General features: G+C 53.4%; 1 protein-coding gene across 1 annotated transcript; it reads right to left on the bottom strand.

The window, feature by feature from the left end:
* Window positions 1-176: 176 nt before the first annotated feature.
* On the bottom strand, window positions 177-23,904 carry LOC136529121 (probable glucomannan 4-beta-mannosyltransferase 3). Its single transcript, XM_066522191.1, has 9 exons — window positions 23,285-23,904; window positions 23,052-23,150; window positions 4,980-5,232; window positions 4,172-4,282; window positions 3,964-4,100; window positions 3,635-3,748; window positions 3,239-3,438; window positions 2,973-3,167; window positions 177-2,869 (listed from the first exon to the last, which is right to left on the bottom strand). The coding sequence occupies exons 1-9, from the start codon at window positions 23,747-23,749 to the stop codon at window positions 2,707-2,709; spliced, it is 1,737 nt and encodes a 578-aa protein (XP_066378288.1). The 5' UTR covers window positions 23,750-23,904; the 3' UTR covers window positions 177-2,706.

The following is a 23,904-nucleotide window of genomic DNA, read 5'->3' as shown; positions in this document are numbered from 1 at the left end:
AGACGTCTAATTTTCTTAAACGCCATGTATCTCTCCATCAAAGGCGGGGTCTCACAGAAGACGGTTTGGACGTGGTGTCCACTGAATTTTCTTCCGAATCACGTACTACATTCCTACCTTCCTTTTCTTGAAAGGAAAAAGGATAATATAAAGAGAAAAATAAAGGATATCCTTTGTCTTCACGGTATGCATGACAGTGCAATCTGCAATGAGGTTATTAGTTATATCACGAGTTCATGAACACGCCTGTGCGTGTACTACTTTATTATAAGGAAGAAAGCAAGTGCGCCCCTCCGCACGTCCAAGCGAGGAGCTCAGACAGACGGCGCCAAGATTACATGAAAATGACGACCAAGCGAGCTCCAAATAAACAACTTGTTATGAACAACGTATAGGAATATGAAGTAAAGAATCAAGCCACAGAGAATACACACGATTTAACGTGAAAAACCCCTCCGATGTGAAGGGGAAAAACCACGGGCACCAGCTAGCAACAATCTCACTATCTCAAGAGTTTTAGGTTACACGCCTATGGTGGCTTACAAGAGAATAAGTCTCCACGAAACCCTACGCTCCGGCCCAAGCCTCCGGCGACGGGCCTCCGCTTCGCTCCGTCAGAAGCCCGGCCTATATCCTGGAGTGAATTTAGAACAACTCCAACAAACTCCACCTTGAGATAAATTCATCTTGTATCATAAATCAACCCTTCATCCTGAACATAACAAAGATAGAAAACAACTGGTGCCAACAATAGTCTCTTGGACTATCCAATTAAACCAACTAAGCTTGAGCACAGCTCAAACTTAGCAACAGGAACAGGCTTTGTCATCATATCAGCAGGATTATCATGAGTACTAATCTTGCATACCTTTAGCTTACCTTCTTCAATCACATCACGCATAAAATGATACTTGATATCTATGTGCTTAGTTCTCTCATGGAACATCTGATCTTTAGTGAGGTAAATTGCACTTTAACTGTCACAGTACAAACTTATGCAAGATTCAACTCCACAAAGCTCAGCGTACAAACCTTTCAGCCAAATTAATTCTTTGCACGCTTCACAAATAGCCATATATTCTGCTTCAGTAGTAGACAAAGCAACAACTGACTGTAAAATAGCCCTCCAACTCACAGCACAACTGCCAACAATAAACACATAACCTGTAAGTGATCTTCGCCTGTCCAGATCAGCAGCATAATCAGAATCCACATAGCCAATAAGACCCTTATCAGTTCTTCCAAATTTTAAACAGGAATCTGCTGTGCCTCTGAGGTACCTGAAAATCTACTGAACTGCCCTCCAATGTTCTTTGCCAGGATTAGACATATATCTACTAACAAGACTCATAGCATATGACAAATCTGGACGAGAGCAAACCATGGCATACAACAAAGACCCCACAGCACTAGAATAAGGAACCCTTGACATGTATTCAATCTCTGCATCTGTACTAGGACACTGAGCAGCTGACAACTTAAAGTGAGGTGCAATAGGGGTACTAACAGCCTTAGCATTTTGCATGTTGAAACGCTGAAGAACTTTCTTGATATAATTTTGTTGACTAAGAAATAGCAAACCAGATTTTCTGTCTCTACTAATTTCCATACCAAGAATTTTCTTAGCACTACCAAGATCTTTCATATCAAAACCACTACTCAATAGCTTCTTTAACTTAGTGATTTCAATCTTACTCTTGGCAGCAACAACATATAACAGCAAATATATAGGTGATCCATTAACATGCTTGATGTAAACACAGCTGTCATACTTAGATCTTTTAAAACTGTGCTAACATAAATGAATCAAACCTCTTGTTCCACTGACGAGGAGACTGTTTCAAACCATACAAGGATCTCTTCAACTTGCACACATATTTTTCCTTGCCAGGCACTATGAACCCTTCTGGTTGGTCCATGTATATGTCCTCCTCAAGCTCTCCATGCAAAAACGCAGTCTTCACATCTAACTGCTCAAGCTCAAGATCATGTGAAGCAACAATACTAAGGAGACACATGAAAATGACGACCAAGCGAGCTCCTAATAAACAACTTGTTATGAACGACGTATAGGAATATGAAGTAAAGAATCAAGCCACAGAGGAGACACACGATTTAACGTGGAAACCCCCTCCGATGTGAAGGGGAAAAACCACGAGCACTAGCCAGCAACAATCTCACTATCTCAAGAGTTTTGGGTTACATGCATATGGCGGCTTACAAGAGAATCAAGTCTCCACGAAATCCTACGCTCCGGCCCAAGCCTCCGGCGACGGGCCTCCGCTTCGCTCCGTCAACTCCAACACAACTCGCTATGCACCCCTAACTGTGAAAAACGACCGTAACCTATGGAAGCCCGCATTGATTCAGGTGCAAGCCTCCTCGTTGATCCTAACCGCCAAGATGGCAGGTGAGCTTGCTGAGTTGTCATGCACACGACGATTGCATTCCTTCCAAATCATCCATAGCACCAAGAGGAACAAAGTATCAAAACTCCTGTTTTGCTGACTCTCTTTATGTTCTTTAGCCACCAATTCACAATAGAACTCCAATGGTCTCCAGAAGCAATGCCTGCATCCCCAATGGTTGAAGAACCTAAAACCAAGAGCCTCTCAGCTGTAGAAGCAACCTATGAGGTGGTGATCAAAGTTCATGGCCTAACTTGAACAATTTTTCTGTTGGATCAGTCCTAGCTGTTATGTACCGTTATGAGTTGGAGCTGGATGTTCCGCAGAAACCGGTGCCAGCAATAAGAAATGTTATTGCCTGTAAATATATGTAAACGAAATAGAAGTCGTCTCCTAAAACCAAGTTGTATGTGGCACAGAAGAAGAGGAAGATGGCAACTAAAATCTCTGATATGGTGCATCTGCAAGGAGCATGGAAACAGGTGGACAAATTAGAGTCAGCTCGAACTAAAACTAGTTGATGAAATTTCTCAGGAACAATAAATAAAACGTCCATCAGGCTACCTGTCCCAAAACCTGCAGCGAGGCTTTTCAAGTATTTGTGGCTCGGACTTGGTGCCGTTTGAATTACCAAGCTTCTCTGTGACAACCCACTCGTTTACACTCCCAAGCTCGAGCAAACCGATGAATGTCGCCTTTGTTCGGTGAAAAGACATCACATTCTCAAAAAGGATCCAGAATGGTATGAAATGGATAGAACTGAAAGCAAAACAGTTGTTAGAAACATTTTTGACAGCCTATTTAATGCCAGAGTTTTTGAAGATACAAACCTTGGACTTCTGATGGCGTAAAGGAGCGTTATCGTTGTTGGGATATAAACCACCCCCCATACAGGAACAGTGACCTCAGGAATTAGGACAGACAAAGGAATTACTACACAGTAGAGCATGAAAGGTACCACATGGGCAACAACCTTCCTAATGAAAAAGAAGCTGTAGATCAAATAGAGCTTCCTCCAAAGCGACACCTCCTGCTTCAAGATTTGACATCAGATAGATATTGCAAAAGAAACAAACAACAACGCTGAAATGGTATGGTCAAATCATGAGAGGCTCTACAATTGATACTCATGTTTTTCCTCTTTTTTTCTGGAGGAATTGATACTGATTCTTACTAGAGAAGAAACCACTTTATCTCTAAACACATAGATTGTAGCGAAAAATTACCTTAGTCAGAATAATTTCCGCTCCCATCTTCCGGAATAAATTTGCTGCCCCACATGTCCACCGATGTTGTTGACGGCGATATGCCTTCAGATTGCTTGGCAGTTCACTTTTTACCTATGATTCCAACAATAATAAGTTCACATCACATTATAAATATGACTACTGGCTGTAGGACTACATATCATAAGGGAAAAAATGTTGAGATAGCTTTGACATCTCTTCAGTACAATATATGTACAGTAATTATAAGTAGAATTGCAGAAAAAAATAGTGTAACTAAACTAGAAAACTGAATCCTATGAGTACATTATACTAGTACTATTTGTTACCTTAACATCCCCAACGTAGATGAATTTCCATCCTTTCAGACCTGCTCTGACTGCTAAATCCATGTCTTCCACGGTGGTTCGATCCTCCCAGCCCCCGGCTTCCTTGATAGAAGAAATTCTCCAGACACCAGCAGTTCCTGAACTTAAATAGGTTAGTCCCACAAAATGACTAATATTGAATTCTGACACAGAGAATTTTCTGTTATACCGTTAAAACCAAAGAAGCCAAAGATGGATGAACCTGCTTCCTGCTCTACTTTGAAGTGATAATCTAATGTCATCTTTTGTATCCTTGTCATCAGGACTTCATTGGGATTAACTGCAAAACCGTCCCGAAATGCCAGTCAGCAAGTTCCTGTCAATTGTAACAAGAGATGCATCAGACAGATAAGGCTACTCTGCACATAAAAGAGACAAAACTTCTGTTTTAATCAGCATGTTTTTTTTCCCGTGCTGTAACTGTAACCATAGGTGTAATAGTGGTGATAAGCTACCTGTCAATTATATATGTACTTATGCTGACTGCTAAAACTAGGCAAATAAATACAACAGCATGGTCGACCAAGGACATACTAAGCGGCAATTATTAGTTGTTTTGGACTTTTGGTGCAATATACTACACGATAAGAATTATTGCTAATTCAAGTCAACAAAATCTAACAGCTTGAAAAAGGATTCTTTCGGCTAACTGTTATATCCAAAAGGTAGAAAAAGGCATGTTCATAGCCACTGCATTGCTAAAGATTATAATTTCATTTTGTGGTTCCGTTTTCAAATATTTTGGTAGCTGGTTAGCTATTTGTCTCAAACCAGTTTACAAAGGACACGACTGTTGGAGGCAAGATTTAATAAACTACAAATCTACAATTTATTTTGCCAACCTTACGAGAAATTCTTCGAAAACTGCATTCTTATATCAGATCAGATCTTAAAATAAGTGTAGCAGCATGACAGCCACAAAGCATGCCCTAATCAAAGGAACTCATGACCAGGGAGTTGAGCGTTTTCATGCTTACCAAATTCCCACCGCGCTTGAACAAGACCAATTTGTGGATTATGAACAAGATATGGGACAGTCCTCATGAGGAAGTCAGGTTCTGGTTGGAAATCAGCATCAAACACAGCGACAAAATCACACTGTTGAACGTACTCGTAGAGCATCCCTTGTTTCAGCGCACCCGCCTTGTAACCTTTCCGATTGTTCCTCACCTCGTATTTCACGTTCTTGCCTTTGTTAGCCCAAAACTTGCATTCAAGCTCCACCAGATCCTATTGAGAGCATTAAATATGTGATGTATCTTTGAGGAGGGTAACGGCAAAATTCAGTGATGTTAGCTCAACCTAATGTACGCAGTACTTGTTTTATTCCAACAGGTAACTAATTCAAGTACCATGAATGTCTCTATGTTGCACTGAAAAGGTGTAGAAATCTGTGAAGTGAAATGTTTGCATGTCCATTTGTAACCAATGTAGCTGTATGCACCTTTTGTAGCTATATGCAGTTATGCACCCTGCCTTGTAATGTACTCCTTCCGTTCCAAATCGTAAGTAATTCCGACTTTTCTAGATAAATAGTTTTTACTATGTATCTAGACATAATATATATCTAGATGTGTAACAAAAGCTATGTATCTAAAAAGCTAGAATAACTTATAATTTGAAATGAAGGGAGTATTAGTCCACTTGATCTCCGGCATGGGTGAGTCGACATCTCCTCTGCGTTGCCGACCACGCACTATTGTTGCCGACCACACACTATGGCTAGAGGTAGAAGAAGAAAGGGAGAATAGAGCACACACAGAGCACAAGCACCAGCGTTGGTCGGAGCTCTGCAGATGAGATGTCAAACTGAACACGCTCTCTTTATTGAGTTGCAGTGACAAACTATATATACAACTCTACCCATCTAATCCTAGTACACAGACATGTCAGGCTACCATGCTTCTACAGTGACTAGAACTGATAGCAGGGCTGACTTTGGTGCATGTCCCTACTGTGGCTACAGTACGGCATGAGAGTCATTCGGTGCCTGCCCCTGCAGCTGCTACAGTGCAATAGCAGAGAGCCATTTTCAGCGCCGTCTGTCCCTGCCGTGCGTTCACACAAGGGAGCAGCAGATTACTTAACAATTCTTCCCCTAATCCTGCTGCTAACCCTAGAACCCCCACCATGCCGATCATCTTCTTCAGCTCTGTGAATCAAAGACGGCTGAGCGGCTTGGTGAGGACATCCACGAGTTGCCGACCAGTGCTGGTGGGTGAGCTTCCACACCGGTCAGCTCGCCCAGCAGCCGGCGCAGCCATACAGCTTGGCACACCGCTGTGGCCGTCGCCACGTATTCTGCCTCGCACGTGGACAGCGCCACCACCTTCTGTTTCAGCGACAGCCATGAGATTGGAGCCGACCCGAGGAAGACGAGCACGCCAGAGGTGCTCCGTCGTCCGTCGATGTCCCCCGCCATGTCTGCATCGCTGAACACAGTGAGCTGTAGTCTACTTCCGCCGGTCTTGGGAAAGACGATCCCCTGATCCACTGTCCCCTTGACGTAGCGCAGCAACCGCTTCACTGCAGCCTAGTGATCCTCTCGAGGATCCTTCATGAAACGGCTGACGTAGCCCACGACGAACGCAATGTCCGGCCTCGTGTGCACTAGGTAGCGCAGACCGCCGACGATGCTCCGATAGAGTGTTGCATCTACCTTCGCCGCGGTACTGGCCTTCATCAGCTTCAGCCGCTCCTCTATCGGAGTCACGCACGGCTTGCACTCAGCCATGCCGCTCCGCTCCAACAACTTTGAGGCGTACGCGCTTTGACCGAGCATGAGCGCCTCCTTCCCCTGTCTCACCTCGATGCCGAGGTAGTAGGAGAGCGCGCCGAGATCGCTCATTTCAAAACGAACCGCCATCTCGCGCTTGAAGCTGTCATTGTCCTCCGCACGTGCGCCGGTGACAATTAAGTCGTCCACATACACGCCGCCGATGAGCTCCTCCTTCCCCCTTCGCCGCGTGTAGAGCACGTGCTCGGTTGCGCACTGCGTGAACCCAAGCTCACCTAGCGTGGCATCAAGGTTGGCGTTCCACGCTCGCGGGGCCTACCGCAGCCCGTAGAGCGCCTTGCGCAGTCGGAGCACCCTGTGCTCCGCTCCCTTGACGGCGAAACCCGGAGGTTGCCTGACGAAGACTGTCTCCGCCAGCTCGCCATTGAGGAAGGCCAATTTTACGTCCAGATGATGGACGCGCCAGTCCTTCGCTGCTGCCAAAGACAGAAGCAGCCGAACAGACTCCATGCGCGCTACCAGCGCAAAGACTTCCTCAAAGTCGATGCCCTCGCACTAAACAAAGCCTCGGACGACGAGGCGCGCCTTGTGCTTGACAATGGCGCCGTACTCGTCCCCCTTGACCTTGTACACCCACTTCAGGCCGATTGAACGGCATCCTGGAGGGTGGATCGACGAGCTCCCAAGTCTCGTTTTTCTCGATCGCCTTCATCTCCTCCAGCATCGCCCGTCGCCAATTTGCATCGTGCTCGGCCAGCGCGAACGTAGGTGGTTCCTCTGCACTGACAAGAAGCAGCTCTGGGTCATTGAGCAGCCGACCCGCCAGGCCTGAGGACCCTGTGCCGTCGACGATGTCGTCCAGCCTGCGGAACCGCACCTCCTCACCGTCGTGGAAGGCATCCACAAACTCAGTGATGTCACTTGAAGGTGAGGCGAACTCAATCAGCGTCGATGGAGTTCCCTGTTCCATTGGAGTGGTCGGCACAGCACCTAGAGTGCTCGACACCCCGGCTGCAGTGCTCGCCACTACTCCTGGACTGCTCGTCACCACTGCAAGAGTGCTCGGCACCAGTCTTGAAGTGGTCGACACCACTGCAAGACTTCTCAGCTCTGCTACGGGAGTGTTCGGCACCCGTCCTGGAGTGGTCGACACCACTGCAGGACCGCTCAGCACCACTCCTGTAGTGCTCGGCACCCCTCCCGAAGTGCTCGGTACCGCCCCAAGAGTGCTCGGCTCTGTTGCTGGAGTGCTCGGCACCTCCTCTCCAGCGTCTCCACCATCGTGGATGACCAAGTGCTCGACGACGAAGGTGCTAGTGAAGCCGCCAGCTTCCCCCGTGCTCGGGCTGTCCCAGTCATTTTCTTCTTTGTCGGTGCCCTTGTTAACAGCATTTCAGAGCTGTCGGGCTCTGAGCTTGACCTTCATAGTCACCGACCACTCGTCATAGTTGGTGCGAGTCAGCGTCGGCCAACTGGTGCCGCTGACCTCCCGCACCGTTCGCACAACGACCTCCTGTCATAGCTGGGCAGCCACAGCAGCGCCGCTGCTGTCGCACATCTCCAAACCGTCCGTCATCGCCAGCGGTTAATCTGGCGACGGCGCTTGTACGACTTTGATACCACTTGTTAGCCCACTTGATCTCCGGCACGAGCGAGTTGACCTCTCCCCTACGTTGCCGACCACACACTATGGCTAGAGGTAGAAAAAGGGTAGGAGAACAGAGCACACACAGCACAAGCACCAGCGTTGGCCGGAGCTCTGCAGATGAGATGGCAAACTGAACTCGCTCCCTTTACTGAGTTGCAATGGTAAACTATATATACAACTCTACCCATCTAATCCTAGTACACAAACATGTCAGGCTACCATGCTGCTACAGTGACTAGATGTGACAGCAGGACTGACTTTGACACCTGCCCCTGCTGTGGCTACAGTGCGGCAGGAGAGCCATTCGACGCCTGCCCCTGCAGCTTCTAAAGTGCAGCAGCAGGGAGCCCTTTTCGGCGTCGCCTGTCCCTGTCGTGCGTTCACACAAGGGAGCAGTAGATTACTTAACAGGGAGTACGTAGTGCTCTGTCCATTTTTTACAAGGTATACTTCATTTTGTTAGAATAAGGCTTTGACCGGTAATTGCACCATTAATATTTTACTTATGTCATACAAAGTTATAATCATATAAGCAAGCATTTTTTTTCAATATGAATCTAACAACGTCAATTTTGAGCTACAACAAATATGTATTAATAGAGTAATTGTTGGTGAAAAAATCCTAATGAAACTAAATAATAGGCTTTATAATTTCAAAAAATATGTAAATGTCACCCTAATACCATATACGTATATTATGCAGTTGGCTCGATAACATGCCCTATCATCTTACCTATAATATTTCTATTCTATTCACTCTATTGTAATATATTTTATGTTTGTCCTAAGTTAAACTTTACAAAATACACAAACAACTACAACATTAAACAAGATCCATTGGATACAATATGAAATATATTATTATAATGTATTTATTTCGTTCAGCTGAACGACTCGTTTGATGACACTAATATGCGCTATGTGCGGAGGATTCAAGAATCGGAGGTCAGAGAAGCCTTGAAAAGAATGAAAGGGGGCAAAGCGATGGGCCTGATGGTATCCCAATCAAGGTGTGGAGATGTCTCGGGGATATGGCTAACCAAGATGTTCAACAATATCTTTCGATCGAACAAGATGCCTGAGAAGTGGAGAAGATGCATATTGGTACCAATCTACAAGAACAAGGGAGATATCCAAAGTTGTACTAATTATCGGGAAATTAAATTGATGAGCCACACTATGAAGTTATGGAAGAGAGTCATCGAGCAGCGCCTGCGAGGAACGACGTAGATATCAACAAACCAATTTGGTTTCATGTCTGAAAGGTTAACCACAGAAGCAATCTTCTTAATAAGACAGGTTATGGAGCGGTGTCGGTGTTTTGGACCGGGGGGTCCTCGACCGACTAGTGAATTTGTTCTGCGTGCTCCCGATTTCGGATGATGATGCAAAGAGACATAAGGTTTATACTGGTTCGGGCAATCGGCGCCCTACGTCCAGTCTGAGGGATAGAACTTGTATTCCTTGCACCGAAGTGCTCATAGTAGGGGGTTACAAGCTAAGGGAGAGAGGGAACTAGTCCCAGGTCTCGGTAGGGTGTGAGTGAGCCGTCTGAGACGTTGCTCTCAAGCGGCTGGAATGTGTGCGTGTGTGTATGTGTTATCCGGTCTTTTTTCCTTCCCTCTAAGAGGCCCAAGTCCTCTCCTTTTATAGTTGAAGGGAGGACGAGGGCAGTACATGTATCACTATGCGACGTCGTGCCAATAGGAGTGGCACGTCCGAACCCTGTGGCCCGTTCCGGTGGCGGCGTGGTCGTAGGAGCGATCCGTCCTTGGAATACTGGAGCGGCGTGGTTGTCCCATCAGGTCCTGTGCGTCGTGGGAGCCCCGGGAATGTCTCGGAGCGGACGTGGCGGCGAACGTGCAAGCCCCGGTGGACAGATTGTGCGCGAGGCTGAGGCCTGGTCGGTGCCGAGGCTTGTACTGCGGTGGGGGGGTCTCGGCAGGCACGAACCCCGAGATTGCCGAGGTCCCGGTGTACAGTGCCGAGGCCTTGAGCGGGCGGCGAGTCGTGGGTGCAGCGTTAGGACACAGTGGCCGGTAACCCCCGTCATACCCTGTCCCAGGCGCTGATCGTGGACACAGTGCTGGGACACAGTTGCCGGTAACCCCCGTCATACCCTGTCCCAGGCGCTGATCGTGGACACAGTGCTAGGACACAGTTGCCGGTAACCCCCGCCGTGCCCTGTCCCAGCTGGTACGGCGCTGATGCGACTTCGAGTCGCGTCGGCCATTCTGTGACGTTGAGCCGCTGTCCGGCTGAGATTGCGGGAGTGGTTGAAAGTATTAATGAGACGTGACGCGCTGTCGGGAGGGTCGGCCGAGGCGGGGGGCGACGGACCGCGGACGAGCCGGCCTCGAGCGACACGGAGAATGAGGCCTCGCGCGAGACGGAGATCAGGCTCCTTGCCGAGGCCTCGCGCGAGAGGCCTCGCGCGATACGGAGAACGCGCTTCCTGCCGAGGCCTTCCGTGGAGAGCCTCGGGCGGGGTGGAGACGCGTTCCTTGCCGAGGCCTTCCCTGGGGAGCCTCGCGCGAAGCGGAGTTGGCGTCAGGATGCCGAGACCTCCTGCTCGAGGCTCGAGGCGAGGAGGGGGAGGACCCGGTGGGCTTGGTCGTGGCGGGTGAGGGGCCCACGACTTACCTTCTAGCTTTTTCTTTTTTGATGGGACTTTAGCAACCTATTTTGATGTTTTGCTTGGGGTACCCCATTCTAAGATACCCGACAGTAGCCCCCGAGCCTCAGGGGGAGTGCGTGCACTCCCCCTGAGGGTTTGCCGAGGCTTGGTTCATACCTGCCCCGTAAGAATTAGGGTTTATTTTCTCTAGGTTCTGGTGGGTGCGCGCGAGCGCACCCGCCGGATGTAGCCCCCGAGCCCCTGGGGGAGTGAAGTTACTCCCCAGGGGCTTTCTTCATTTCCGTGTCTGAACGAGTAGTTCTTATTGCATTTGTTGAGCCCCTAAGCGCAAGTTCGGTTTGCGGGGGTCTCGGCGAGGCTGCAGAAGAAAAGCCCTCTAGCCTCCGCGCGGGGCGAGAGGTTCGTCAGGGGGCCCCTGACTTTGGGTATGACCCTCACGCTTCCTTTCGCTCGGGAGGAGGGGTGGAATGTGCCAGGCTACCCTCGATGGGCACGAGCGTGGACACTTCCGGTGAGCTGTTAGCGGGTAGTCCGAGTGGAGGCCCGAGCCCCGTTCGCTGGGGGACGGCTAGTGGTCCAGAGACGCACTCCAAGAGTACCAGGGGGTTTCTCTAGTGGGTGCCGAGGCCGTTCGCGGGCCTCGGTGGCTCGGTGCCTCCCTACGGTGGGATCCCATTCGGATACTTCCCCGCCAGGTCTCGGACACGACTTAGGACGCCCCGAGCGACCGTTCGCTCGGGCCTAGGCCATTCGTAGGCTCGTCCCGATGTCAGTCCCTGACTCTGTTGCCCTGGGGCGGCTGTCGAAGCCTTTTGGAGGCCCAACCTTCGAACCCCTGACCGTAACGGGCTCGGCGCCCTTTTATCGTGTTTGTAGCGAAACCTCTAGCGCAGTTTTGGGCTGTTTATCTTTGTCTTGGGTGTTCTGGCCCTTTCATCTGATCTTCACATGTCCCTTTCGTTCGAACGGAGGGTTAGTTTGCCGAGCCCATTCTGGTCTCGGCGAGGTTGCAGGAAGAGCCCCTAGCCTCTGCGTGAGAGGGCCGTCGGGAATTCTCCTGACTTTTTATACGCCCCTCGCGCGTGAGGGTTTGTTTGCCGAGGCCCCTTTGGGTGCGAGCCCGGAACGTGGGGTCTCGGCATATTTGCAGGAGGAGCCCCCTAGCCTCTGCATAGGGCGAGAAGGCCGTCAGGGGTTCCCCTGACTTTTTATGCGACCCTCGCGCTTCCTTTTCGCTCGGAAGGAGGGGTGGAATGTGCCTCGCTACCCTCGATGGGCACGAGCGGTGGCACTTCCGGTGAGCTGTTATCGGGTAGTCCGAGTGGAGGTCCGAACCCCGTTCGTTAGGGGACGGCTAGCGGTCCAGAGACACACTCCAAGAGTACCAGAGGATTTCTCTAGTGGGTGCCGAGGCCGTTCGTTGGGCCTCGGTGGCTCGGTGCCTCCCTACGGTGGGATCCCATTCGGATACTTTCCTGCCGGTCTCGGACACGACTTTGGGCGTCCCAAGCGTTTCGCTCGCTTGGGTCTCGGCCCCGTACAGGCTCGCCCGCAGTCGCCCCTGACTCTGTTATCCTGGGGCGGCTGTCGAAACCCTTTGGGGTCCAGCCTTCGAACCCCTGGATCGTAATAGGCTCAGAGCCCGGTTCCTTCCTATGAAAGGAACAGGCCGCGGGAAATATCTTCCCTATCGGCTCGGCCGCGGGTGGCGCGTCTTTTGAGGCGGTTTCATGGGGAGGCGAAACGACGCCTGCTGCCGTAGTGGACCGAGCACGACGCGATGGACGGGACGTAACTGTCCTCGCATTTAATGCGGGAGACGTGGGCGCGTGGGCCGCCGAAATCGGCTCGTGGTTAACCGCGCCGGACGGGGAAAACCTCCCCGATTTCGTCGCTCGTTCGTTTCGCCTCCTCCCTGCATAAATACCCGAAGAGTCTTGCCCCTCCTTGTCTTACCTTGCCTGCCACCTCCGTCGAGCCATCGCCAGAGCAGTGGGTGCCGGGAAGAAGAGGAGAGAAGAGCGAGCCTAGGGAGAAAGCGAGAAAAAAGCGAGAGCGTGGAGGGAGAGAGAAAAACTCACCGCCGCGCCCGATTCCTCCGTCGCACTCATGGCCGGCAACGTTGTCGTTGTCGAGGCGGACCCTTGGGATCCGTCGGACGTCACCGAGGAGATGCTCCAGTCGCTTGTCGACGGTGGACTCCTCCGCCCGGTGACCGACCCTAGTAGGCCGGAGTGGATTGCTCCGTACGGCGAGCTGGAGCCGAGGCCCCGCGACGGCTACGTCGTAAGCTTCGTCTCCTTCCACGAGCGCGGCCTCAGCGTTCCGGCGGACCAATTCATGCGGGCGCTCCCGCACTACTACGGCGTGGAGCTCCACAATTTTAATCCCAACTCCATCGCTCAGGCGGCTATCTTCGTTGCCGTCTGCGAGGGGTATTTGGGGATCGCTCCCCATTGGGATTTGTGGCTCCACCTGTTCCGGGCGGGGCATACTACCAAGCCGACGGGCACGTCGGGCAAGAGGAAGGCATCGAGGGCCGGAGGCTGCACTCTCCAAGTGCGTCAGGACCGCCTGCACCTCTACATCCCGGCCCAACTCGCGTCCTCCAACCGCCGATGGTACACGAGTTGGTTCTACCTCCGCAACGACGACGAAGGGCTTCCCCCTTATACTGGGCGGATTGTGGGCAGTTGCCCGGAGAAATGGAAGTGGGGTGTCCCGAAGGTCGACCAGCCCAAGCTGGAGCCGCTCCTAGAGGGGCTGGCGAGGCTGTGGGGCCATGGCCTCACCGTCGCTGTGGTTGTGGCCGCCTTCCACCGCCGGAGGGTGCTGTCGCTGATGGCTCGACGGCGGCGGCTGTTCGAGATGAGGCCGGGTGAGCCCGTCGAAGGCACCCGGATGTCTTCCTCCGCCCTCTCCGACGAGGAAATTCATCGTCGGGTGGGGGAGACGGTAGACGCGAAGTTGAGGGGCGGCAACCTCACCCCCTTCGCGATGCGACCGTCGCGGGGGTTCCTTTCGCTGGTAAGTCGAGTGCCGCTGTAGCCTCTGAACCTCCTCAATCTCCCTTTATCCCTTGTTTCCTTATGAGCGTTTGTCGTTTCTTCAGGGGATGAGGGACGTGCGCTCCTCCCCGCCGCCCGTTCCCGAGGACGCGGGGCAGTGAGCGATCAACCGCGCTCATGCCGACGCGCAGAAGAAGCGGAAGGATGCTAAGGCGGCGAAGCGCACGAAGCACATCCTTGCGCGCGAGGCGCTGGATAAGCGCCGCCGTCAGCAACGGAAGGATGGTCTCCCGTTGGAGGAATCCCCGTCGACGTCGTTGTCGACGGAGGCCTCGGACGGAAACGACAAGGGCGAGGTAGGGCGAGGCCCCCTAGACCACCTTCCTGACATCGTGGAGGTGGCGCCTGGGGCGTCGGCAAGCAGCCCGGCACCCCCGGGAAGGGGAGGAGAAGCGGACCCGGGGCCGAGGCCGACACGCCCGAGGCGCGGGCGTTAGGCAAACGCGCCGTCAGCCTGGTAAGCTCGGCCATCGCGGCGGAGCCGGTGGCGGTGGAGGCGACGCCACCAGGCCCCGCAGAGGACCGAAGGGGCGTCGGGGTCCGCTGAGGACCGACCGGCGCCGATGGATACGGATGCGACGCCACCGCCGCCGCCTCCGCCGTCGCAGATGAGGTTTGCTGTGGCGAAGCTGGGGCTGCCCCGTTCAAAGTAAGTGTATTTTTGGCTGGGTTATGGTGTCTTCCGTTCGCTTTTTTGGTCTCGCGCTGACCCTGTAGGTTAATTTTCTTTAGTCGGAAACGGCCTGCGGACGACCTCCCCTTGGCGCCCCTTAAGGCGCTTAAGGCGAGCCCCGGCTCCTCTGCCCACTGGGTGGCGGAGGCGCAGGTCGCCATCCAACGCGGCGCGGCGTCGGCGATGGTCGACCCAAAGGAACCGGTCGCCCAAGGAGGGGTTGCCGAGGCGGCCCCTACACGGTCGGATGGGGCCATCGTACCCTTTGTTGCCGAGGCTCCCGGGGCCTCTGGGGCTGAGGCGAAGGAGGCCCCTACGCCCATGACCGCCGAGACCGCAGTGTCCGCGGTCGGCGTTTCTGTGTCTGCCGAGGCCACAATGACGGAGGCCGGAGCCCCCGAGACCGCCGAGGCCGTGATTGCAGAGGCCGGAGCCCCCGAGGTCACCGCAGCCGTCGTGATGGTGGCGAGGCCGTCTGTGCAGGAGGCGGAGATGCAGGCGGCGGAGGCCTCGGCCGTGCCCTTGGCTCAGGGCCCGCCGTTGTTGCGGGAGAGTGCCCGGGAGGTGGAGGTCTATCCGATCTCCTCCGACGACACTTCCCGGGCGCGGGAAGTGGTCGGCGCCGAGGAGACCAATGCCGTGGAGCAGCCGGCGCCGCTCCTAGACGAGGGAAGCTCGGCCCTCGTGCGGGTGCGACCCGAGCCCCGCGGGTGGGATCACCCGCGGGTACTGTGGCGGAGCCGGGACGACCCTGAGGGGGAGCCTCTGTTCGCCCTCGAGGACATGGCTGAGGGCAGGCGCTGGAGTACCTTCAAGCAGTACCACGAGCTAGTGGAGCGGTCGCTACGGACGGCGCAGTATGTGGTGGCCGACGAACTGCCCGGAGTCGCCCAGGTTCGTGTTTTCCTTTCTCGCGCGACGTTATTCTTTCCTTGGTTTTGTCGCAATCGACGACCTCTGCTCTGCCTCCTCAGGAGCTCGAGACCCGGTCCCTCGGGAAGTCGGTCTTCCTCCGGCGGGAGAGGGGAATCTGGGACCAGCTTCAGAGGCAGAGGGGCCTTCTTGCCGATGCTAACGAGCTTCTGTCGGCACGAAGCGCGGAGGTGGAGGACCTCCGCCTTCGCTGTGCCGATGCGAAGGTCGAGGCGGCCACAGCCCAGACGCAGCTCGCTCCCTTGGCGGCGCGGATCAAGGAGCTGGAGGAGGAGCTTACCCGCGCCGTCAGCGATCGGGATGCCTTCAGATCCCGGGCTGAAGAAGCGACGGCCTCGGGCAAGGCCCTCGCCGGGCAGCTGGGGGCAGAGGAGAGTGCGCACCGGCTGACCAAAGGCGCTCTGAATGAGGCCCTTGCTGCGGTTGAGGCCTCGCAAATCGAGGCTGTGGTTTTGAGGGGGACGGTCGAGGGTGAGTTTGAGTCCCCTTGTTTTGTTTTCTTCCTCTTATGTTCGCTCCCTAACTTCCTTGTATGACGCAGAGCTAGGGAGTGAAGCTTCCAGGGCGGCCGAGGCCTCTCGGGTCGAGGCCCAGTGGTTGAAGGAGAAAGCCGAGGCCTGTCAGGCCGAGACCCGACGCTGGGAGCTGAAGGCCAAGGGTGAGCTCCGTGGGCTTCCGTCCCTAACTTAGGTTGTTTTCTTCTCTGGCTCGACCTTATTCCATTTTCCGTGGTGCAGAGTCTGAGGCGGAGATCATTCGGGCCGCCGAGGCTTCCAGCGCGGTGCAGACGGTGCTCGAGACCGAGATCGGGGAGCACGAGGCGCTAAAGCGTGCTGCCCTTTCCGCCTGCGAGGCCCTGGAGGTCGAGGGGGTTCAGTCGGGCAGCTCCCTTGGGAGCCGCTTGATTGCGCTGAGCAGCCAGATGCGCGAGCGGCTTCGAGGGGCGCTGCACACGGGTGTCAAGCGGGCGATGGCCGTCATCTCCTCTCACTACCTTGGCGTCGACCTCCCGGCCATCAGTGATGGCTACGTTCTGCCTGATGATGACGAGGAGGCCCACGCGGCGGTCGCGAAGCTGCTGGAGGCGGCGGAAGGCCCTGGCACGGCGCTGGCGACGCTCTTTGAAGACGAGGTGGTTCCTCCCCTGCCATCTGCCGGTGCTGGAGGCCCTGAGCCTTAATCTGGGCCCCGGGGGCTACGTAAAGATAGAATAGGGGTTATTTTTGTATCATAACGTTTGTGGCCATCGAGGCCTTTATTTCTGACGTATTTGTGTTTCTTAGTTGTTTTTCTCATGTTTCCGAGCCTTTGCCCTCTGTTGCTTCTGATCAGATTTCGTTTGCAAAACACCCCTGTGGGCCCTAAGCCGTCCCTTGAGCGAGAGGTAGTGAGGGAGTGCCATAGCCCGGGGGCATAGGCCGTCTCGTGACTCTACCGGCCTCTTGCTTAGGAAACGGACTTTGGTCCGGCGAGTCTTTACAAATGATTCGTCAGAACCTGCTAGAGACTTGGCGTAGGAATTTTTTCGAAAAGCAACTAAAAAATGGTGCGTGGGACCTAGGGAGAGTCCCCCATCTAGCCCCCGAGGGAGGCTTGGTTCTGCTGAGGCAGAGTCGAGTCTCCCTTGTTGTGTTTATTGTTCTGCCGAGACCTACGGTGGGCTCGGGGGGTTTCTCGAAAAGTAAAGACCAACTAAAGAGCACTTTTTAATTGTATTTCGAGAAACGACATATACAATGCTTGGAAATTTAGGGATAAAAGCGACGTAGCTGTTCTATGTTCCAAGCGTTGGTGAAGATTTCGCCCTTTTCGTTGGCCAGCTTGTAGGTCCCGGGTTTCAGGACTTGGGCGATGATGTACGGTCCTTCCCGTGGCGGGGTCAGCTTGTGGCGACCCTTGTTGCTCTGTGCTAGCCTCAACACCAGGTCGCCTACCTTCAGGTCTCGGCCTCGGACGCGTCGGGCCTGATAGCGCCGCAGGCTCTGCTGATACTTGGCCGAGTGTAGTAGCGCGACGTCTCGGGCTTCCTCCAGCTGATCGAGGGCGTCCTCTCGGGTTGTGCGGTTGCTTTGTTCGTTATAGGCTTGCAGCCTTGGGGAACCATATTCTAGGTCGGTGGGGAGGATGGCTTCGGCCCCATAGACTAGGAAGAAAGGCGTGAACCCCGTTGCTCGGCTTGGGGTGTTTCTCAGGCTCCAGATGACCGACGGGAGTTCGGCGAGCCATTTCTTGCCAAACTTTTTCAACCGGTTGTGAATTCTTGGCTTGAGGCCATGTAGGATCATGCCGTTGGCACGCTCTACTTGGCCGTTGGTCCTTGGGTGTCCTACGGCCGACCAGGCCACACGGATGTGGTGGTCGTCGCAAAACGTCAGGAATTTTTTGCCGGTGAACTGCGTCCCGTTGTCGATGATGATGGTGTTGGGGACCCCAAACCGGTGGATAATGTTAGTGAAGAACAGCACTGCCTGCTCGGATTTGATTCGATTGATCGGACGGGCCTCGATCCATTTGAAGAACTTGTCGATTGATACCAGTAGATGGGTGTAGCCCCCGGGGGCCTTTTGCAGAGGCCCGACTATGTCGAGCCCCCACACGGCGAACGGCCATATAATGGGGATGGTTTGCAAGGCCAGGGCCGGGAGATGTGTCTGCCGAGCGTAGTACTGGCATCCTTTGCAGGAGCGTACTAGCTGGGTCTTCGTCGGGCTCCCCCGCCTTCGCCGCGGCCTCGCTGTTCCTGTTCGAGAGAGTCCCGAAGCTGCTGCAAAAGGAGTTGGTCTTGTTCGACCTTGGCCTGGAGCTCATGGAGCTGCTCTAGGTCTGGGCGCTGAGGTCGTGCAAGAGCGACGTTCTCATTTCGTGCGGCCGGCAGGACATTGCGTGGGGGTGTGACGGCGCCCGCCCCTGGACGAAGTGGGGAGCGGCTACCTGCACCCTCATCCTCTCCGCCTGCCCTCGGCATCCCGAGCCCGACGTGGAAACACTCGCGAGTGGGGTCGTAAGTGCCTTCGTCGTCGGAGTCGGAGCAACCGAAGCAGTAGTCGCTTGCGGCCAAGAACTGTCGCAAAGCCCCAGGGTCGTGGAGCCCGGAGAAATCCACTCCGGGCCGTGCCTCGTCCTCATCCGGGGAGTCGGCATGGGTGCTTAGGTCAAGACCGAAGCGCTGGCAGCGCTCTGAGGGATCCTCGTGAGTGGCAGCATATGCATAGGCGTAAGAAGCGGCGACATTTCTCAACCCAAAGGGGTATGAGGATGGTGCCGTTGCCAGATTCTGCTCCGCCGGGGTCGGTTCTTCAGGGAGTGGTGGAGCGGAGCTTGACGACTGGGCACCATCGCAAGCCACCGGCGATTTCCCTTTGTCCAAGCTCAGGCCAGACAGGTCCCCGGCCAGGGACCCCGTACCAACAGCTGGTCGTAGGATATCGGCGGGGAGTGGCGTGCCGCCCCGGGTTCGCGTAGCGTCGGGGTGGCCCTGCTCGCGTCGTACCTGGCGAGCGCGGCGAGAGCGGCCGCTCGGGCGCCGCCTGCGCCTGGGCTGCCGGTGCGTAACTTCATCGTCGGACGGCGGCGCTCGAGGAGTGAGGAGTACCATGTCATACTCATGCCCTAGAGACATGAACTCTAGGCTCCCGAACCAAACTACGGTGCCGAGACGCAATGGCCGTACCGGGTCTGCCATCCGAAACCTGCTGGGATGACGAAACCGACACGCAGCGCCCCCTACCTGGCGCGCCAACTGTCGATGTTTCGGACCGGGGGGTCCTCGACCGACTAGTGAATTTGTTCTGCGTGCTCCCGATTTCGGATGGTGATGCAAAGAGACACAAGGTTTATACTGGTTCGGGCAATCAGCGCCCTACGTCCAGTCTGAGGGATAGAACTTGTATTCCTTGCACCGAAGTGCTCATAGTAGGGGGTTACAAGCTAAGGGAGAGAGGGAACTAGTCCCAGGTCTCGGCAGGGTGTGAGTGGGCCGTCTGAGACGTTGCTCTCAAGCGGCTGGAATGTGTGCGTGTGTGTATGTGTTATCCGGTCTTTTTTCCTCCCCTCTAAGAGGCCCAAGTCCTCTCCTTTTATAGTTGAAGGGAGGACGAGGGCAGTACATGTATCATTATGCGACGTCGTGCCAATAGGAGTGGCACGTCCGAACCCTGTGGCCCGTTCCGGTGGCGGCGTGGTCGTAGGAGCGATCCGTCCTTGGAATACTGGAGCGGCGTGGTTGTCCCATCAGGTCCTGTGCGTCGTGGGAGCCCCGGGAATGTCTCGGAGCGGACGTGGCGGCGAACGTGCAAGCCCCGGTGGACAGATTGTGCGCGAGGCTGAGGCCTGGTCGGTGCCGAGGCTTGTACTGCGGTGGGGGGTCTCGGCAGGCACGAACCCCGAGATTGCCGAGGCCCCGGTGTACAGTGCCGAGGCCTTGAGCGGGCGGCGGGTCGTGGGTGCAGCGTTAGGACACAGTGGCCGGTAACCCCCGTCATACCCTGTCCCAGGCGCTGATCGTGGACACAGTGCTGGGACACAGTTGCCGGTAACCCCCGTCATACCCTGTCCCAGGCGCTGATCGTGGACACAGTGCTGGGACACAGTTGCCGGTAACCCCCGCTGTGCCCTGTCCCAGCCGGTACGGCGCTAATGCGACTTCGGGTCGCGTCGGCCATTCTGTGACGTTGAGCTGCTGTCCGGCTGAGATTGCGGGAGTGGTTGAAAGTATTAATGAGACATGACGCGCTGTCGGGAGGGTCGGCCGAGGCAGGGGGCGACGGACCACGGACGAGCCGGCCTCGAGCGACACGGAGAATGAGGCCTCGCGCGAGACGGAGATCAGGCTCCTTGCCGAGGCCTCGCGCGAGAGGCCTCGCGCGATACGGAGAACGCGCTTCCTGCCGAGGCCTTCCGTGGAGAGCCTCGGGCGGGGCGGAGACGCGTTCCTTACCGAGGCCTTCCCTGGGGAGCCTCGCGCGAAGCGGAGTTGGCGTCAGGATGCCGAGACCTCCTGCTCGAGGCTCGAGGCGAGGAGGGGGAGGACCCGGTGGGCTTGATCGTGGCGGGTGAGGGGCCCACGACTTACCTTCTAGCTTTTTCTTTTTTGATGGGACTTTAGCAACCCATTTTGATGTTTTGCTTGGGGTACCTCATTCTAAGATACCCGACAAGCGGTTTAGAGAGCAGAAGAAGGACCTCCACTTGGTTTTCATTGACTTGGAGAAGGCTTATGATAAGATACCAAAAAATGTTATGTGATGGTCTTTGGACAAACATAAAGTCCCATCAAAGTATGTGACCCTCATCAAGAACATGTACAACAATGTTGTGACTAGTGTTCGAACAAACGATGGTAACACAAATTACTTCCCGATTAAAATTGAACTTCATCAAGGGTCAGCCTTAAGCCCGTATCTCTTTGCCTTGGTAATGGATGAGGTTACCAGGAACATACAAGGGGATATTCCTTGGTGTATGTTGTTCGCTGATGATGTAGTGTTAGTGGACGAAAGCCAGGCGGGAGTAAATAAAAAACTAGAGTTATGACGGCAGACCCTTGAGTTTAAAGGTTTTAGATTGAGCAGAACTAAAACCGAAAACATGAGATATGACTTTAGCGGAGTTGTACAGGAGGAGGGAGATGTGAGTTTGGAAGGTCAAGTAGTGCCTAAGAAGAATACCTTTTGCTATCTAGGATCGATGCTACAGAGGGATGGAGATATTGATGCGGACGTTAGCCATAGAATCAAAGCAGGGTGGATCAAGTGACGACAAGCTTCTGGCATTCTCTGTGACAAGAGGGTACCACAAAATATAAAAGGCAAGTTCTATAGAACGACGATTAGACCGGCTATGTTGTATGGAGCAGAATGTTGGTCTACAAAGATTCAACATGTTCAACAACTGAATGTTGCAGAAATACGTATGTTGCGATGGATTTACGGTCACACAAGAATGGACTGAGTTTGGAACGATGATATACGTTATCACCTAGAGGTAGCACCAATTGAAGAAAAGCTTATCCAACATCAATTGAGGTGGTTTGGCTATGTCTAAGGAAGACCTTTAGAGGCATCAGTGCATTATGGAGTCCTAAGCCAAGCTAATAATATGAGAAGAGATAGAGGAAGACCGAAATTGACATGGGGGAAGGCAATAAAAAGAGATTTGAAAACTTGGGATATACCTAGAGATCTATATTGAATAGGAGTACTTGAAAATCAGCTATTGAAGTGCCTAAACCGTGACTTGGGGCTCTTGGTAGGTTTTAACTCTATTCTACCCCAACTTGCTTGGGACTGAAAGGCTATGTTGTTGTTGTATTTATTTGATATTATAGAAGGGTGGGCCTGGTGCAAGCGGTAGACTCTTACCGCATGTGAACGGAAGGTCCCAGGTTCGAGTCGCGGTCTCCTCGCATTGCACAGGCGAGGGCACCCTTTTCCAGACCCCGCACAGAGTGGGAACTCTCTGCACTGGGTACGCTCTTTTTATTTATTTGATATTATAGATGTTAATATATTTCTACAAATTTATTAGATAAGTCTGACTAAAATGAAAACTAAAACGGCTTACAGTTTAAAGCGGAGTATTGAATATGCTAACCAACGGGGACATCAATTTTTTTTCACAAATTACCAACAACTCCGCCGATGAGCTAGCTAGAGTGAAGTGAATTTAGGTCCTCTTTGATACAGCCTATGCAGCTTTGGCTTAATGCTACAGCAGATATGAGAAGCCAAAGCTGGTGAAGCCCAAAAAGTGGCTTCATCGACATCTAGTAATTCTAGAAGAGATTGAAAACTAGCTTCATTAATAGTGTCTAGTCAGTGCATATAAACAATGAAATGTCAGGTGAAGCTGAAGTTACAAAGAGCTATGCCAAAGAGGACCTTACTCGCAAAGAGTTATCATGCTGTCGCTATAGGTCTACTACATTATCATTCTTCAGTCTATGCGTTGAAACTTACCCAGCTCGATAAAAGAGTGTAATGTTAGATTTGAATGAGTTAAATTTTTTTAGTTTTAGTAAATTTATAGAAATAGTATATACATTAATGTTTTTAAATAGATTTATTACGAAATAGAGTATATTTTATGATTAATATAATAATATTTGTTTCGCAAAAAAAACATTTATTTGGTATCTTAGTTAGTGTTTTTTTCTTGAGTTTGGTTTATAGGAAAAATAGTATCAACATTAAGTATTAAATCGCTAAATCTGTACTACACTATAAAAATATATTGTGTGATTAATATAATAATATTTATTTGGTATATAAATGCTAGTATTTTTAAAAAGGGATTAAACTTAAAATTATCTCACTCATGGGATTCAAAGGCTGCAAGAAGATTGAAAGCTTTACCTTAACCGTCGGATCAGTGGAATCGTCGAGAACCTGTACGATGACCCTATCCGACGGCCACGACATCCCGCATGCTGCTCCAATGGATAGCTTGTACACCTGCGCGCCCAAAAAAAGGAAAAAGGAATGGTACGTATTTTACACGTATAATAAATAAATATAATCGTATAAAACCACCGTTCCCAACATCGCATTGCGTTGGTGTGCCCGAAGTACAGCGAGAGAACACGGACCTCTCGCTCGTTGTACATGGGGATTTGGACCAGCACCATGGGGTAGCCGACGCTGCGGCCAGCCTCCTCGTCCCCGTCCTCCTCGGCGGTGGGGCCAGCAATAATGGGGCCCGGCGCCCGGTACGGCCTCCTCCGCCGCGCCAGAGCGCTGGCGGCGGCCAGGAACACGGCGTCCGCGAGGAGCATGGCCGACAGGGCCAGGCAGAACCACGACGCGGCGGCCAGCGCCGGCGCCACGGCCGCCGCGCGCGCCGCGTCCCACGCAGCCCGCAGCGCCTCGACGCCCGACGCCGGCCACAGCCAGACAAGCAGCGGGAACGGGAACAGCTCGGCGCCGCCGCCGCCGCCGCCCGACGACGACGGCCACAACCGGCGCGGGAGCAGGGCCGTCGACCCGTGGAGGTCGAGGTCGAGCCACGCCCCCGCCACCGAGGCTAAGGAGGCCATCGCCGCGGCGCCGGCCATTGTTCACGCCTTCCTGCACGCGCGTCCGCGTCCCCGTCCGCCTGCCCTCTGCCCTGTGGCTGCGGCCTGCGGGGGCTGCAGCTTCTGGGGACGTTGCTTTTCGCGGGTCGCGTCGGTGCGGGAGGCCCGCTTTTGCCCACACCTCAGCTTTGATT

The sequence above is a fragment of the Miscanthus floridulus genome, chromosome 19, assembly GCF_019320115.1.
Source record: "Miscanthus floridulus cultivar M001 chromosome 19, ASM1932011v1, whole genome shotgun sequence".
Classification (NCBI taxonomy): Eukaryota; Viridiplantae; Streptophyta; class Magnoliopsida; order Poales; family Poaceae; genus Miscanthus; species Miscanthus floridulus.
Note: the sequence above shows the minus strand (reverse complement) of the source record. Positions and strands in the feature narration are given on the sequence as shown.

What these genes read in the sequence shown, in the direction of transcription:
- LOC136529121 (XM_066522191.1), bottom strand. Translation starts at nt 23,749, where the DNA reads ATGGCCGGCGCCGCGGCGATGGCCTCCTTAGCCTCGGTGGCGGGGGCG. An exon ending in TACGCCATCAGAAGTCCAAG is followed by an intron (nt 3,168 to 3,238) that starts GTTTGTATCTTC and finishes TTTTGCTTTCAG; the next exon opens with TTCTATCCATTTCATACCAT. An exon ending in CGCTGCAGGTTTTGGGACAG is followed by an intron (nt 2,870 to 2,972) that starts GTAGCCTGATGG and finishes TGCTCCTTGCAG; the next exon opens with ATGCACCATATCAGAGATTT.